This window comes from Peromyscus californicus, unplaced genomic scaffold (assembly GCF_007827085.1).
Source record: "Peromyscus californicus insignis strain IS unplaced genomic scaffold, ASM782708v3 Scaffold_23__1_contigs__length_62951481, whole genome shotgun sequence".
Lineage (NCBI taxonomy): Eukaryota > Metazoa > Chordata > Mammalia > Rodentia > Cricetidae > Peromyscus > Peromyscus californicus.
Genome location: NW_026294534.1, coordinates 7,594,134 through 7,607,766, shown reverse-complemented (window position 1 = coordinate 7,607,766; position 13,633 = coordinate 7,594,134). Strand labels below are relative to the sequence as shown.

The 13,633-nt window shown below is 47.9% G+C and overlaps 1 protein-coding gene across 2 annotated transcripts in view; it reads left to right on the top strand.

Moving 5' to 3' along the window:
• Positions 1-13,633, top strand: part of Tubgcp3 (tubulin gamma complex associated protein 3) — a 64,183-nt gene that overhangs the window by 7,301 nt on the left and 43,249 nt on the right. For both annotated transcript variants that reach the window (XM_052751661.1, XM_052751662.1), the window contains exons 2-6: positions 3,089-3,196; positions 6,602-6,669; positions 10,252-10,329; positions 10,981-11,192; positions 12,858-13,030. In XM_052751661.1, the coding sequence (XP_052607621.1) occupies positions 3,089-3,196; positions 6,602-6,669; positions 10,252-10,329; positions 10,981-11,192; positions 12,858-13,030 (639 nt within the window). The remainder of the gene's footprint in view (positions 1-3,088; positions 3,197-6,601; positions 6,670-10,251; positions 10,330-10,980; positions 11,193-12,857; positions 13,031-13,633) is intronic.

Sequence of the window (13,633 nt, the reverse complement as noted above, 5' to 3'; positions counted from 1 at the left end):
CTTAAAAAAATCTGTGTGTGTGTGTGTGTGTGTGTGTGTGTGTGTGTGTGTGTAGAGAGAGAGAGAGAGAGAGAGAGAGAGAGAGAGAGCGAGAGAGAGAGAGCGCACTAGTACACATGTTCACTCATGTATGAGAATGAGAGCACATGCATGTGTGGAGATCAGAGGACAACCTCTGTTCCAGTCCTTGCCTTCCCCTATTTTTGGAACAGGACCTCTTGTTTGCTTCTGTGTCCACTGACAAGGTTAGTTGGCCCAGAAGCTTCCCTTTTCCCTCCCTTCCTCTTCCTCTCTGTATGCAGCTTTGTTTTGTTTTGTGCACTGTCCTCAAATGTCTGATGGTATTTTAGCATGAAGATGGACAGGTGCCCTGCTTCTTCGTGGAAGAACTGTTGGGGACCTGGCTGCTTGCCGGGGGCATCACCTGCTCTTGTCTTTCCTCTTCTTGGCTTCTTTAGTCTCTGAGGTCAGCCCTGACTTTGATCACTACTCTTTCCTGATTTGCTGTGTGCTGTGAGGTTTGCCTGGATGGTCAGTGGCTGTCAGGAGGACTGGGATTTGGGCAGGCTTTGGCTCTCCCTCCACATGTGCAGTGCCTTCTTTTGCTGAGCTTCCCTGGGCTCCTCTAAAGTGAGGAAGTACTGGACCAAAGCAAGACTGAAAACCAACAGAGTAAACTCCAAATTCTGCATCTCCATGTCTGATGTCAGTGGGCTCTTCAGTTCTCCACCTCCTCTCTGCAACACACTTCTTTCTCTTAGGCTGCTTTCACTCTCTGTTAGCAGCCTTCCTTGGTTGGTATTCCACAGCTCTGGTGTTTCCAATGTTTTGAGGTCTCCAAGGCAATCCAAGCTTTACCTTCACAGCTTCACATAATGGTCTCCCTAGGCCTGCATTCAGGGACACCCCTGACACATGCCTGGCTGCAGAAGCTCTCCTGAGCTGCAGAGGGAAATTCCACAGTCCTTTCTTCTGTCTTTGACTCTGAAGCCGGAACCACATGACCGAAGCTGTTGCTTTGGAAGTTCTTCTGCTTTCTAGGACTGGAACTTGATCTTCCCTTGTTCAAATAAATTTTCACCAGCTTTCTGTTTTCTTCACTGTTTGAGCTTTCTTTAATTCCTTTCCACAAGTTTGAAGCTTGGCTGGTTGGGGTTTTGCCCTAAGATTACCGCTCCCCTTATGTCATTTAGCATCAAGCTTTTCATCTCCTTGAATATTGGACTTAGCTCATCACACTTCCTGGTGCTCCTTTTCTCCTCAAACTGTACATTTTGTATTTTTCCTTGCTCAATGAGCTCCTTTTCTTTGTAAATCTGCGTAAGAGTGGCCACTAATAACCACATGACACAGTCAATACTAGATTGTCTTGAAATCTCCTCTGCCAATGCCATTAATCTAAAACTCTTTTATTTACCTTTAGGCAGATTTTTAGGATGAGGGCAAAAAGCATTCTTTGCCAAAATATAACAAGGATGATCTCTAGGCCCCTTACTAATATTCTTCTCTGAAACCTCTTGAACTGAGCTACCGTAATCTTAATTTCTCTCATGACCACTGTCTTCCATGCTCCTACTAGTATGGCCCATTAAACCCTACTTAAAGCATTCGACTGCTTTCCTAGCCCAAAGTCCGCATTCTGCCAATATTATGGTTAGGCCTGTCACAGCAATACCCCACTACTGGTACCAAATTCTGTCTTAGTCAGTGTTCTATTGCTATGAAGAGACACCATGAGCATATCAACTCTTATAAGGGAAAGCATTCAATTAGGGCTTGCTTACAGTTTCAGAGGTTTAGTCCATTATCAGCATGGCTGTGTGCAGGCAGACATGGTGTGGGAGAAGGAGCTGAGAGTTCTATATCTGGATCCACTGGCAGCAGGATGAGTCAGAGCCACTGGGCCTGGCTTGAGCATCTGAAACCTCAAAGCCCACCCGCAGTGACACACTTCCTTCACTAAGGCCACACGTCCTAATCCCTCTCAGGTAGCACCACTCTCTGGTGACCAAGCTTTCAAATCTGTGAGCTTATGGGGGTCGTTTCTGTTCAGACCAGCACAGAGATAACGTGAGACTTTGAGGACAAAGCGTAGAAGGGTGTGGCTTAATGTGATATGTTTGTGTCATGTTGGCAAGAGGTGAAATTGTGATGATTAGTTTTAATTATCACCTTGACTCTAGAATCACCTGGAAAGGTGGTCTCAATGAGAACTTGTCCAGGTTGGCCTGTTGGAATGTCCATAGGGAGTTACCTTGACTTGGTGGCAGTCCTGCCTGCTGTGGGTGTCACCGTTCCCTGGGTGCCTGCTGTGGGTGTCACCGTTCCCTGGGCAGAGGGTCTTGGGCTGTCTGAGAGTGTAGAGAGGGAGCTGGGCTCCTGCATACTATTTTCAGTTCATCACTCTCTTGACTGAATGAATGATATGTGACCGGCTGGTTCACGTTGCAGCCCTTGGACTTCCTTGCAGTGATGGAGTAACTCTGACTTGTGAGTTGATAAACCCTTTCCCGCTTGAGTGGCTTCTGTCAGCGTGTCCTCCACAGCAACAGAAAGAGTTCCCACTCCCCTCCCCGTCCTTGCAGACATTGGGTCTCCAGTTTGATCATCCTGGAGAGAGTGTCGCCTACCCATCGCTCTCCAGTGTTTCCCTCTGACTTCTCGTCTGTTGGTGAATTTATGTCCTCTTATTTAAATGCTTCATTCTGAGTTTTGTGTGTTTCTTTAAGGAAGCAGAGGCAAACCTGTGCTGTAACATAGACTGTAGAAGTGTGCACATGAACTCTGCCCTTCCTTCCTGGGAGCTGCTCAGAGGTTTTTGACCACGCTTACTTTCTAAGCCCTCGTCTGGCCTCTGCCTTTAATCGCTCCTTTTAAAATAGCTGTCTGTCCAGTTTGGTTTTCCTTCAGGATTCTTCTGTGTCTCTGCTGTCTTTTCCCATCTTTTATGGAACGCTTTCATTCTGTCGTTGATTTCATTGGCTTTTCTGTCCTTTCAGTTAGGACTGGGAAAGTGGCTTGTTCTCTTGACTTGGCTCTGCGGATGGAAACTGTCGGGCTGTAACTTCACCCTTTGCTCACCTTGCAGCCGATGTCGCCCAGCAGTTCCAGTTTGCCGTCAGGGTCATTGGCAGCAACTTTGCTCCGACCGTTGAAAGAGATGAATTCCTAGTGGCTGAAAAGATCAAGAAAGAACGTACGTATTTTTCTTAACTGTTACCTGTTGGATTATGAAACTTGTGGAAACTTAAGAATTCCTATGTGACATGGGTATGTGCATGCTCATGTGTGTATCTACATGTATTTATGTATGTATACCAGTGTGTATTTGTATGTGTATTCATATGCATTTGTGTGTGCACATGGATATACACATGTGTGTATGAGTCTGTTTATGGATGTATTCACGTGTGTATGCATGTGCATATGCGTGTATGCTTTTCTCAAGCACGTTTTAATTATAGATACTATTAAAATAAGGACAGTTCAATTTTGTCTTGGCGTTAAAATTATTGACATATAGTGGAAGTCTATTTTAAATGTGTCAAGACACTGCAGTTTAGTTTTAGAATACGAAAGATAAAAGGCCTCGCTGTCCCTTCTTGCCTCCCTGATTTCCAGTGTCTAACGTAACAGCTAACCGCTTTCTGCGAGGCGTCACTGCTTCTTCAGTGTTACCGGCACAGTTTCAGTACGTCAGAACTGTGTGAGCATTTTGCTCCTCCTCAGCGGTGGCACCTTGGAGAAGGTTCTCCACTCATGACATTCGCTTTGGTATTAGTGGTTGGGCTGGGTGAGGTTGGCTCTGCCGCCCCTCTCAGCCTCTGGAGTGTTTGTGGAGTCTTGGCTCTGAGTGGCAGGCGGTCTTCAGCAATCTGTGGGAGAGCTGTTTTGGTCCTGGGTGGGAGAGAATGCTTTGCTGGTGTGCTAGCATGCCGCAGTGGGAGCCTTTCAGTGGGATTGAAAAACCTGCCTTCGATAGTAGCAGCTTCTTCCTACTGGGGCCTACTGATAAACTGCCCAAATGAAGTGGGCTTTGATTTTGTTTCTAAGTCAAACTGCATGGGCCAGTGATCTGTGTGGATGTGATCTTTCGGAGCTGTAACACAGAGCTGAGGAGTGTTGGCTGGTGACAGATCTGAGGCTGATGTGACGCAGTGGTCACACTACAGTGTTCACCTGCAGTGGTCACCCCCACAACATGCACCTGCAGTGGGCACACACACCTTCAGTATGCACCTGCAGTGGGCACACATACCTTCAGCATGCACCTGCAGTAGGCGCACACACACCTACAGCATGCACCTGTAGTAGGCGCACACACACCTACAGCATGCACCTGCCGTGGTCACACCCACAGCATGCACCTGCCGTGGTCACACCTTCAGCATGCACCTGCAGTGGTCACACCTTCAGCATGCACCTGCCTTGGTCACATACATCTACAGCATGCACCTGCTGTGGTCATACCTTCAGCATGCACCTGCAGTGGTCACACACATCTACAGCATGCACCTGCAGTGGTCACATACACTTACAGCATGCACCTGCAGTAGACACACCTTCAGCATGCACCTGCAGTGGTCCTCTTTGTCAGCCGCTTTACTTTCTTGGTTTTAAGTTATCCATGGTGAACTATGGTGGGAAAATACATCCCAGAAACAAGTGATGCATAAGATCTAAATGACCTGCCACCTTAAGGAATGTGTTGAAGTCTTGTGCCACTCCACCCCTTCCTGCCTGGTCTAGTAATCATCTCTGTTTACCTGTCCATGCTTTGTGTGCTGCCCACCTCGTCCCGTTAGTCATGTAGCTGCCCTCTCAGTCACTAGAGTGAGGGTTGTGTTATTAGTGCCCGGTGTTTCTCAGAGTCCAGGCTGGCTTCAAACTTGCCACCATGCTGAGCTACCTTGTTTTTCTTAGTGGCCCCAAAGTGTAAGGATGCTGAATGCTGTAAATCAGACATGCTGAAGAAAATAAGAAAATTCCTGAGAGGTACTGGTGGAGGTTTCAGACGTCCCCCAGGGCTCTAGGACCTGAACTCACTAGTAAATAAGTAGAAGAGTAACCGTGGGGTTTTAGCCTGTTACTCAATATTGAGACTTCCTTTCCTTTTATGCGTGTCTAGTTCCCATGTCAGTGTGAACTCTTTCCATGAGCTCCAAACGGCTTACATTCTAGATTCCCACCCAAACCCTGCCTGGTGGGTGTCCTGCAAACATATTTTCCTTAGTGAGTTCGATCTCATGGGCTCCTGGTGAGCTCACTGCCAGTGTGTGTCATAGCCGTGTCATCCTGTAGATTGTCAGGAAGTCACATAATGGGTTTTTCTTAGGAAACTGGTGGTGTACAGTTTCCTTAAGAAAAAACCTGTGAGCCATGAACGTGTATGTTGCTGGTTTAGGGATGTGCGTATGGTGTGCCACAAGCAAGTGTCCTTTTGCTCTTCTTGTCTTGAGTGACACTTGCCCTCACTTCCTGTGGTCCTCTTGTCTGTTGCTGTGTTGGCCTGTCACGTATGAGTTCTCAGGCATTTGAAATTTGATTGTGGTTGTTGGCATCTTAGACTATTTGAGTTATAGTCAGTCTGTCCTCTAGAACACCACAGGAAATTAATTTTCCATTTGCCATGGCTGACTTCAAGTGTAAGATACCAGTGAGTTTTATATTGAAACCCATTACAGTGCGGGCATGCAGGGGAGCGTTCAGTTAGTCCCCTCATCTCTCACACCAGCAAAGTAGAGTGCATTGTAACTCAGGACTCTACCTCTGCTCAGCAATTTTGAAGGGTTCGATCTCAAGTAAACTATGTTTACTTGTAAATAGTTGCTTCCTGTATGACTGTGCTATAACAGTTTTCAACCTCACTAAGAACATCAATTGCTTAATGTCATGACTGTATTTATTTGGAGTCCATTTCTTTTGTTGTTTTTTAAGACAGGGTTTCTCTGTGTAACAGCTCTGGCTGTCCTGGAACTTGCTTCGTAGGCCAGGCTGGCCTCAAACTCCACCTGTCTCTGCCTCCGAATGCTGGGATTAAAGGTGTGCGCCACCACCTGGCCATTTCTGTTGTTTTAAAGGTAGTGATTGTGTTCCATCTTGCTAGGATTGGTTTTATTGGCTTTATTTGTGTTCTGTCTCTCCGTGGTTCGCTGTGTCCTCTGTAGGAAGCTGAACAACAGCTGTGGCTTGGATTACATTGTCTCTGTGAATTCATGAAACCCTAGATAACCCCCCCTCCCTCTGTCCCTCCCTCCCTCCCTCCCTCCTTCCCTCCCTCCCTCCCTCCGTCCCTCCCTCCCTCCAGGTAGCTGTTAGTAAGTAGTAGAGTTGGTGATAGCTTGCTTCACTGTGGATCAGTATTTGTAGACAGACCTCTCTTTGTGCCAGCCTGATAGACTCCATGTTTTACATGCACAGAAGGGCTAGGTGAGCTGATCAAACTGATATTGCTAAAAGTCTCCTGGTTCTGTTCTTTAAATTCTTGGGCTCAGGGTTCTTTTCAGCACTTCCCAGTCTGTTAGCACAGAAGAAATGATTTCCTAACGTTGACTCTCAGTGTGTGCAGCTAATGGGCTCAATTCTTTTTCTAAATTTTCAGTTATTCGACAAAGGAGAGAAGCAGACGCGGCGCTGTTCTCAGAGCTGCACAGAAAGCTTCATTCGCAGGTATGGTGGAGGGTTTGGGGTTCTGTGACTGGGGAATGGCTTGGGAATGCTTGGGGGTCCTTGGGTGCTGACTTCTCAAACACCCCTGTAATCACTAATGGCTTGTAGTTGTAGAGAGCGCCTCCTCTTAAGAGGGCCAGGGTCAGAACTAAGTGTTGTTCAACTTCCCGTTAAACCTGTGATGTGTCCTGTGGGTGGGAATTGGGCTCCGGTTGGCACTGCGGTTGCTTTGATGGCATTGCCAGGAGCAGGCATGCTGGTGGACGTGCAGGCCTGTCTCCACCGCAGCAGAAACTCCCATGGCTGATACAGTTATCTGTGAGCAGCTCATTTTATTGCTGTAGTGAATAACGGAAAGGAAAAAAAGTTTTGAACCCTTTGCAATTAGATACTGGTATTTGAAAATTGTCCTAATCTAATATTTTGATAAAGATTTGTCAGCCTCTCTCAAAAAACTCCTTGGACCACAAGGTGAGATTTTGTGATTTCTGACCACCCAGTTCACCCAGCTGTCTCCCTCCTTCTGTAGAGAGGACTAGGGACCCAGAGTTGAACGTTTGCTCCACAGGTCTGTCAGCCTGAGACAGTGCAGGGCCCAGGACTGTGGAGTCTGAGCTTGTTCACGGTCCCCAGCCCTCGTCTCTTTGGGCCCTGAAGTGTTTGCCGAGAGGTCCGGTTCCTCAGTGCATTTGACTGCCTGGTTTGCTGCCTTGGGATCCCTCTCGGTCTCGGAGAGTGCTTACCAAGTCAGGATGAAAGCTTGCGTGCAGGCTGTCCCCAGGGAATGCTTTCTTCAGTCTTCCTCCCCGTGAATGGCTTCTGCATTTGAGGTGTGACAAAGGGGTTTAATGTGCTGTGGTTAGGGAGCTTCTTGGCCTTGCTGGGGTTAGTTTTCTGCGGCAAAACCTGTGTGTCTAATGCTGTGGCCACTAGGTGGAGGTGTACTTGGGAAACTGAAATTTAGGAAGGTTGTTTTCTAAAAGTTTATTTGAGACTCTGTTTATTCCTATGCTTGCTTGCCTATCTGTCTGTCTATCACCTATCTACCTATCTATCATCTGTCTGTCTGCCATCTGTCTACCTATCATCTGTCTATCATCTGTGCATCTATCATCTATCTATCTGTCTATCTATCTATCTGTCTGTCTGTCTGTCTGTCTGTCTATCTGTCTATCTATCTATCTGTCTATCTGTCTATCTATCTGTCTGTCTGTCTGTCTGTCTATCTATCTGTCTGTCTATCTGTCTGCTGTCTATCTGTCTATCTATCTGTCTGTCTATCTGTCTATCTATCTATCTGTGTGTCTATCTGTCTATCTATCTATCTATCTGTCTGTCTGTCTGTCTGTCTGTCTGTCTATCAATCAATCAATCAATCAATCAATCAATCATGTCTCTCTCTCTCTCTGCCTTCCTACCTACCTACCTACCTACCTATCATCCATCCATCTCTCTCTCTCTATCTACCTATCATCCATCCATCTCTCTACCTACCTATCATCCATCCATCCATCATCTGTTTTGTGAGATGGTCTTTAACCAGGCTGTGCTGAAACTTACTATGTGGCCCATGTTGGCCTAGAGCTCACAGCAGTCCTCCTGCTTCAGTCTCCCTTGTTCTGGGATTACAGGTCTAAGCCACCTCATCTAGTTCCTAAACATCGTTTTAAATGGTGACTGGCTTCCCACAATGCACAGCTAGCCCACAAAAGCAACCTAGTCGAATTTTTCATTCTGGAGATGAACCATGTTTTCAAACCTATGAGACAGTGGCTTAATACTAAAGCAGGAGGTATGTCCAGATAGTAGCCGTTCCATCTTTTTGTTTTAAAAACAAAAACCAGCCCTTCAAAGTACAGAGGTCATTGATACTATTTTGTCCTGTTTTCTGATCAGTGAGGGTGTCTCATTTGCTGTGTATGCCACGGGGTGCCCTGGGAGGAAAGGTCCAGGGTGCACAGTGTTTTCAGAGCTAGAGCAGGGAGGATCCAGGTGTGGTGTAAGGCATTGGGGTTCCGAGCTGAGTTCCCGTGTGGCCCGGAGCAAGGGCAGCAGCTTGTCTGGGGACTGCAGCACAGTGTGCAGCCGGGACTTGACGAGACAGGGATAGGCCTGGGCAGCTCCTGTGTGCGTGAAGTGTCAGGTACCACGGGAGGCTGCCCAGTAAGCACGCACTCCTCAGACACCTCTGTTTTCATAGTCCTCCACTTTGGGATGTTGTTTGTCTACACTTAACATCCAGCTGACACCTGGGGCATGAAGCTGTGTGTCTGTGTGAAGGCCCTTACCTGGCGGGAATCTGGGGTGGCTGGTTCTGAGGGTCAGCTATGGTGAGCTCAGCCCTCAGCACCGCTGGCATGGTTGCATTTAGTATTTGTTCTCCCAGGTTGATTGCTTGCTCCCCTCTGGCTTCAGCTGGCACTGGCTGTGGTGCTGGTGAGGTAGCTGGGTGGGGAGGATGGAGACTGAGGGTGAACAGTGACTCCTGAGCTAAATGGAGCCTTCCTCCTGTTTCTTGTCTGTGCCTCTGTCTGTCCACACATGTCTGTAGCCAGCCTGCCTCTCCCTTTGTGTTGTCCATCGCCATCATGACTCCCCGCAGCAGTCCTTGTGTCTGCCTCCACCGACTGTTGAAGCCGGTGGCCAGGTTCCAGTCTGGTCCTCACTCAGCATCGCGAATCTGTTTGCTCTCGGTTCCTCGTGGGTGGAGAGTCTTAGGGCGTCATAGTGATGACGGAAGTGGTGCACACAGAGTGCTTGGCCCTGTGGGTATTTCTGAATGGCAGCTGCTGCTATTGACTGACAGAAATGGAACCCAGGGAGAGTCTGTGTGGGGCAGACAGAGCTTGACTGCCGGCCCAGGGCCTGGGTAGGTCACTGAGCAGCCTGGCTCCTTTCCTCCATGTCCTCCTTCCTTGTGTTTGCAGTGTCCTGGGTCCCCAGTGCTGGTCCATGGGCCTGGTTAGGCCTTCTACTCCTCATGGCTGGATTTCTAGAGATTCCTCTACATGTGTAATTTGCCTCCATGTTTGTTTCTACTAGGAAAATGAGATGCTCACCGGGGTGGGGCTCTCTCCATCCTTGTCTTCTCTTTTCCATAATACTCTCCTCTGCTCTAAATGAGACATTAATTAAGAAAAACAGTTCGCTTTCATCCCCCTGAGACAGTCGCAGTATGTACGCTTAGCGGCCTGAAACTCTCCGCGTTGATGAAACTGGCCTCGAACCCACAGAGATCCACTTGTCTCTGCGTCCTGAGTGCTGGGATTATAGGTGTCATCATGGCCAGCTTAATCTACAGGTGTTGATAATATTTCTTTATCACCACGGTGCTTGCTAAGTTTTATTAATCCAAAGCAGGGTAACTTAGGGATTTGTTTCCAGGGAGTTAAGGACCTGGGGGTGTTGGTTACAGAGTGTTGCTCCCAGCCTTCTGAGGAGTAGTACCATTTTATGATGCATGAAGTGAGCTCAGATTAAATGTCCACAGGTGAATTTTAAAATGTTTGTCTATGTTGAAAATAAGTATAAATAATAAAACAGGAAAGGTAATAGCTCTTGTAATATTTTTAATCTAAACAGGGAGTTTTGAAAAACAAATGGTCAATCCTCTACCTCTTGCTGAACCTTAGTGAGGATCCTCGCAAGCAAACCGGCAAGGTGGGTGAGCGGACCTCAGCCGTGTCTTGTGGGACAGTTATACCATGTTTTCATGGGGAGGAAAATAATAGGAGAAAAGCAAAAGCCTGCTAAGCCTGGAAGTCGAGTTGTTTCTTCATTCCCAAGGGCAGTTTCTGGGAGATGTGTTGGAAAGTTGTGTTATTCTGATGTAACAATGCATTGAGCAGCCCAGGTTGTTAAAGAGTTGACACCATGAAATCAGGGTCATCTGAGCTGGGAAGCCACGGGCGGTTCTCCTGCTTCCAGGAGTTGGGAGCACAGGTCACTGTCATATCAGTGGCTTCCTGCTGTAAATCCCTGTGCTCTTCCCACTACAGGGTCTAGTACAATAGAAAGGTCTGCAGGGGTTTGGCTGGCAAGAAGTCGAGGAGTGTGGGTGCAGCGTGTGTTCCAATCTCCTCGATATGTAGCAGTGATAGACTTGTAAACCTGTTTGTGTTTTCTGTTGGAGTTCAGAGAACACCTAATCCTGTCAATTATAACCGTTCAAAAGCATCTCCGTTGACTTGCTTGAATAAGTGTGAAATTCAAATCCAATTCCAGAAGTAGCATGGTGATAGGAGTAGAAAGGCCCGAGGGCAAGCCGTTCTGCAGCTTCTCACCTGTGCGTTCTTGTGCACTTCATTTCAGATAACTAGCTATTCTTCGTTATTTGCACAAGCGTTACCAAGGGATGCTCACTCGACACCTTACTACTATGCCAGGCCTCAGACCCTCCCCTTGAACTACCAGGACCGCAGCACACAGGCACAGAGCTCCGGCAGCTTGGGCAGCAGTGGCATCAGCAGCATCGGCATATGTGGTCTCAGTGGCCCCACCCCTGTGCAGCCTTTCCTCCCTGGGTAACTTGAGCTCATATGCATGTACACACACACACACACACAAACACACACACACACACACACACACACACACACACGACATGATAGAACCAGTAGAATCCAGGGGCTTATGTTTGTCTTGCCCATGTTTCTAGGGCATTGTGTGTGTGTCTTGGTGTTGCAGATCTGTCCCCGGGTTTTTAGCTAGGCCCTTTTAAGAAGTAGCAGGGTGAATTGTCCTTAGGCTGTGATTTTCAGACTCACGGTTAATGCTGTGAGCAAAGAGGGTGGAAACCAGGAATGTGCAGTAGGGCAAGGCAGTGTCTGGAGTCTTAACTTTCTATCCAGTCTGAGGTAGCAGGTGGCGATATGGTTAATGGACCTTCAGATTCTTTTCTGTTAAGTACACGTTTTTGTGTGTAGGTAATCGGATAGCTTAGCTTCTGGCCATTGTCATTCCTGGCGACCACAGCATAACAAGATTGAGCTGGATAAGTTTCCAGAGGAGCAGTGATCAGAGAATCGGTATCAAAAGCTGGTGTTTTCCATGTGAGCATGGTGGAATCCCAAGTCACTCTGAGTTATATCGTTGCACAGAAGGTCTTGACTGTGGATTACGTGTACCACACACAGGCTGCTCTGTGATGAGCCCATAATATTTTCCAACAGCACTTACTGCTGACCCAAAGCCCATATTTGGCTGAAAGGTTCTCATCTGTGACCTTGGAATTTAGAGTGCTTATTGTTGTCATGAAAAAGTGGCCTAGACAATTTTGAGCTGACATTTTATTTTACATTTACAGTTCTTTTCAGATATGTAGTATTGCTGAGCCTGTGCCCACTGAGGGTAGTGCAGGACAAGAATGGCAGTGATCCTCATACTGAGAGTAGTTTAGGATGGGAGTGGTGGTGCTCCTCATGCTGAGGGTAGTGCAGGATGGGAGTGGTGGTGCTCCTCATACTGAGGGTAGTGCAGGATGGGAGTGGTGGTGCTCCTCATGCTGAGGGTAGTGCAGGATGGAGGTGGCGTCCCCAGAGCACCCCTAGGTCAACAGGTGCAGTTGAGAGCCTGTGGCTAGTTTAGTGTTCCGAGAAGCAGTGGTTTTGTTACAGTTGCCACTGGAGATCAGCATCAGGTTAGAATTTCACAGAGCGACTGTGATGTATTTTCCAGGTTACTTTGCCTTACATTTTATGTATTTGTGTATTTTTCAAGTGAATTAAAACTGCAGGGTCTCTTTTCATAGTATGCATAAAGAGTAGGAGTGGGGGCTGGTGACCAGCGCATGAAACAGGGCCCAGCTGTTGGAACCTATCAACTCAGGAAATGTTGAAGGAATGAAAGGCTATGATCTTGACGTTACAGCTACTTTAGAATTTCGAACTGCTTAGTGTGGGTGTGCTGTGTGTTTGTAGAGAACTCAAGTACAGAAGAGAAGTATGGACAGTAGGTGAGATGTCCACCTGGAAGTAGGTCTGAATGCTAGGTCTGTATCCCCGGACAGTGCAAGGGACCTGGAACTGAGTGTGCTGGGACTCTGGTTTAGGAGACTCCTGGGATCAGACTTACACATTGATGTAGTTAATGTGGTAACACAAGGACAGTGGCTAGCACATTCATGTCCGGAGGACAGTCTGGACATTTGAAGCCGGAGTCTTTCTTTCTTTCTTTCTTTCTCTCTCTAGGCAGCCTCATCAAGCTGCACTAGTTGGTGATGGCCTTCGGCAGCAGCTGGGGCCGCGGCTCGCATGGACCCTGACTTCAAATCAGCCTTCTTCTCAAACCCCTACCTCCAAGGGCCTCCCAAATGCCCTTTCTCGCAACATGACAAGGTCAAGGAGAGAAGGGGATCCGAGTGGTAAGTTGTGTTTTGGTGTTTAGAAGCCATTTTACTCTCCACTTGGAGCCGGGACCTCCGCTGTAGTGTTCCTTAGTTTTCATAGACTCACACCAGGCCCCTTTTGGGCCAGATGCCCTGTGAGGTCACTTCATGTGGCCCGCTTTCAGTCCTGCTACCCCCAGTTCTCAGCTGTCTGTCTGTCTGTCTGTCTGTCCCCTGTGTTGTACTCTCCCTTCTTGTCACAGTCCCCTCCCCACTGCATTCTGCTGTCCTCCTGGGAAGCCGCTCAGAGCTTCAGGAAGATCCCTTCTCATGTCCAAATCCAACTCCTCAGGATAGTGTCTGCCTCGGTCATGGTGTTAGTGCTTCGCGTGGTTCCTGGACTGTGAGGGAACCTCACCGGCGAGTTCCCTGGGGGTGAGAGGAAGACCTCTCTAAGGGTTTAAAGCCCGTTAGACTGTCAAGGGATGTGCTTTTCTCACTAGACCACATAGAGCGGTGCTTGGCAGGTGGGGTTATGAGAACTGAAGAATGGGCTTTGCTGTTGACTCGTGGCCTGAGGCTGATCCTGAGGCTGGGGCTGCTGCTTCCTGTCCTTAAGGGCAACCGAGGGGCCAGTGT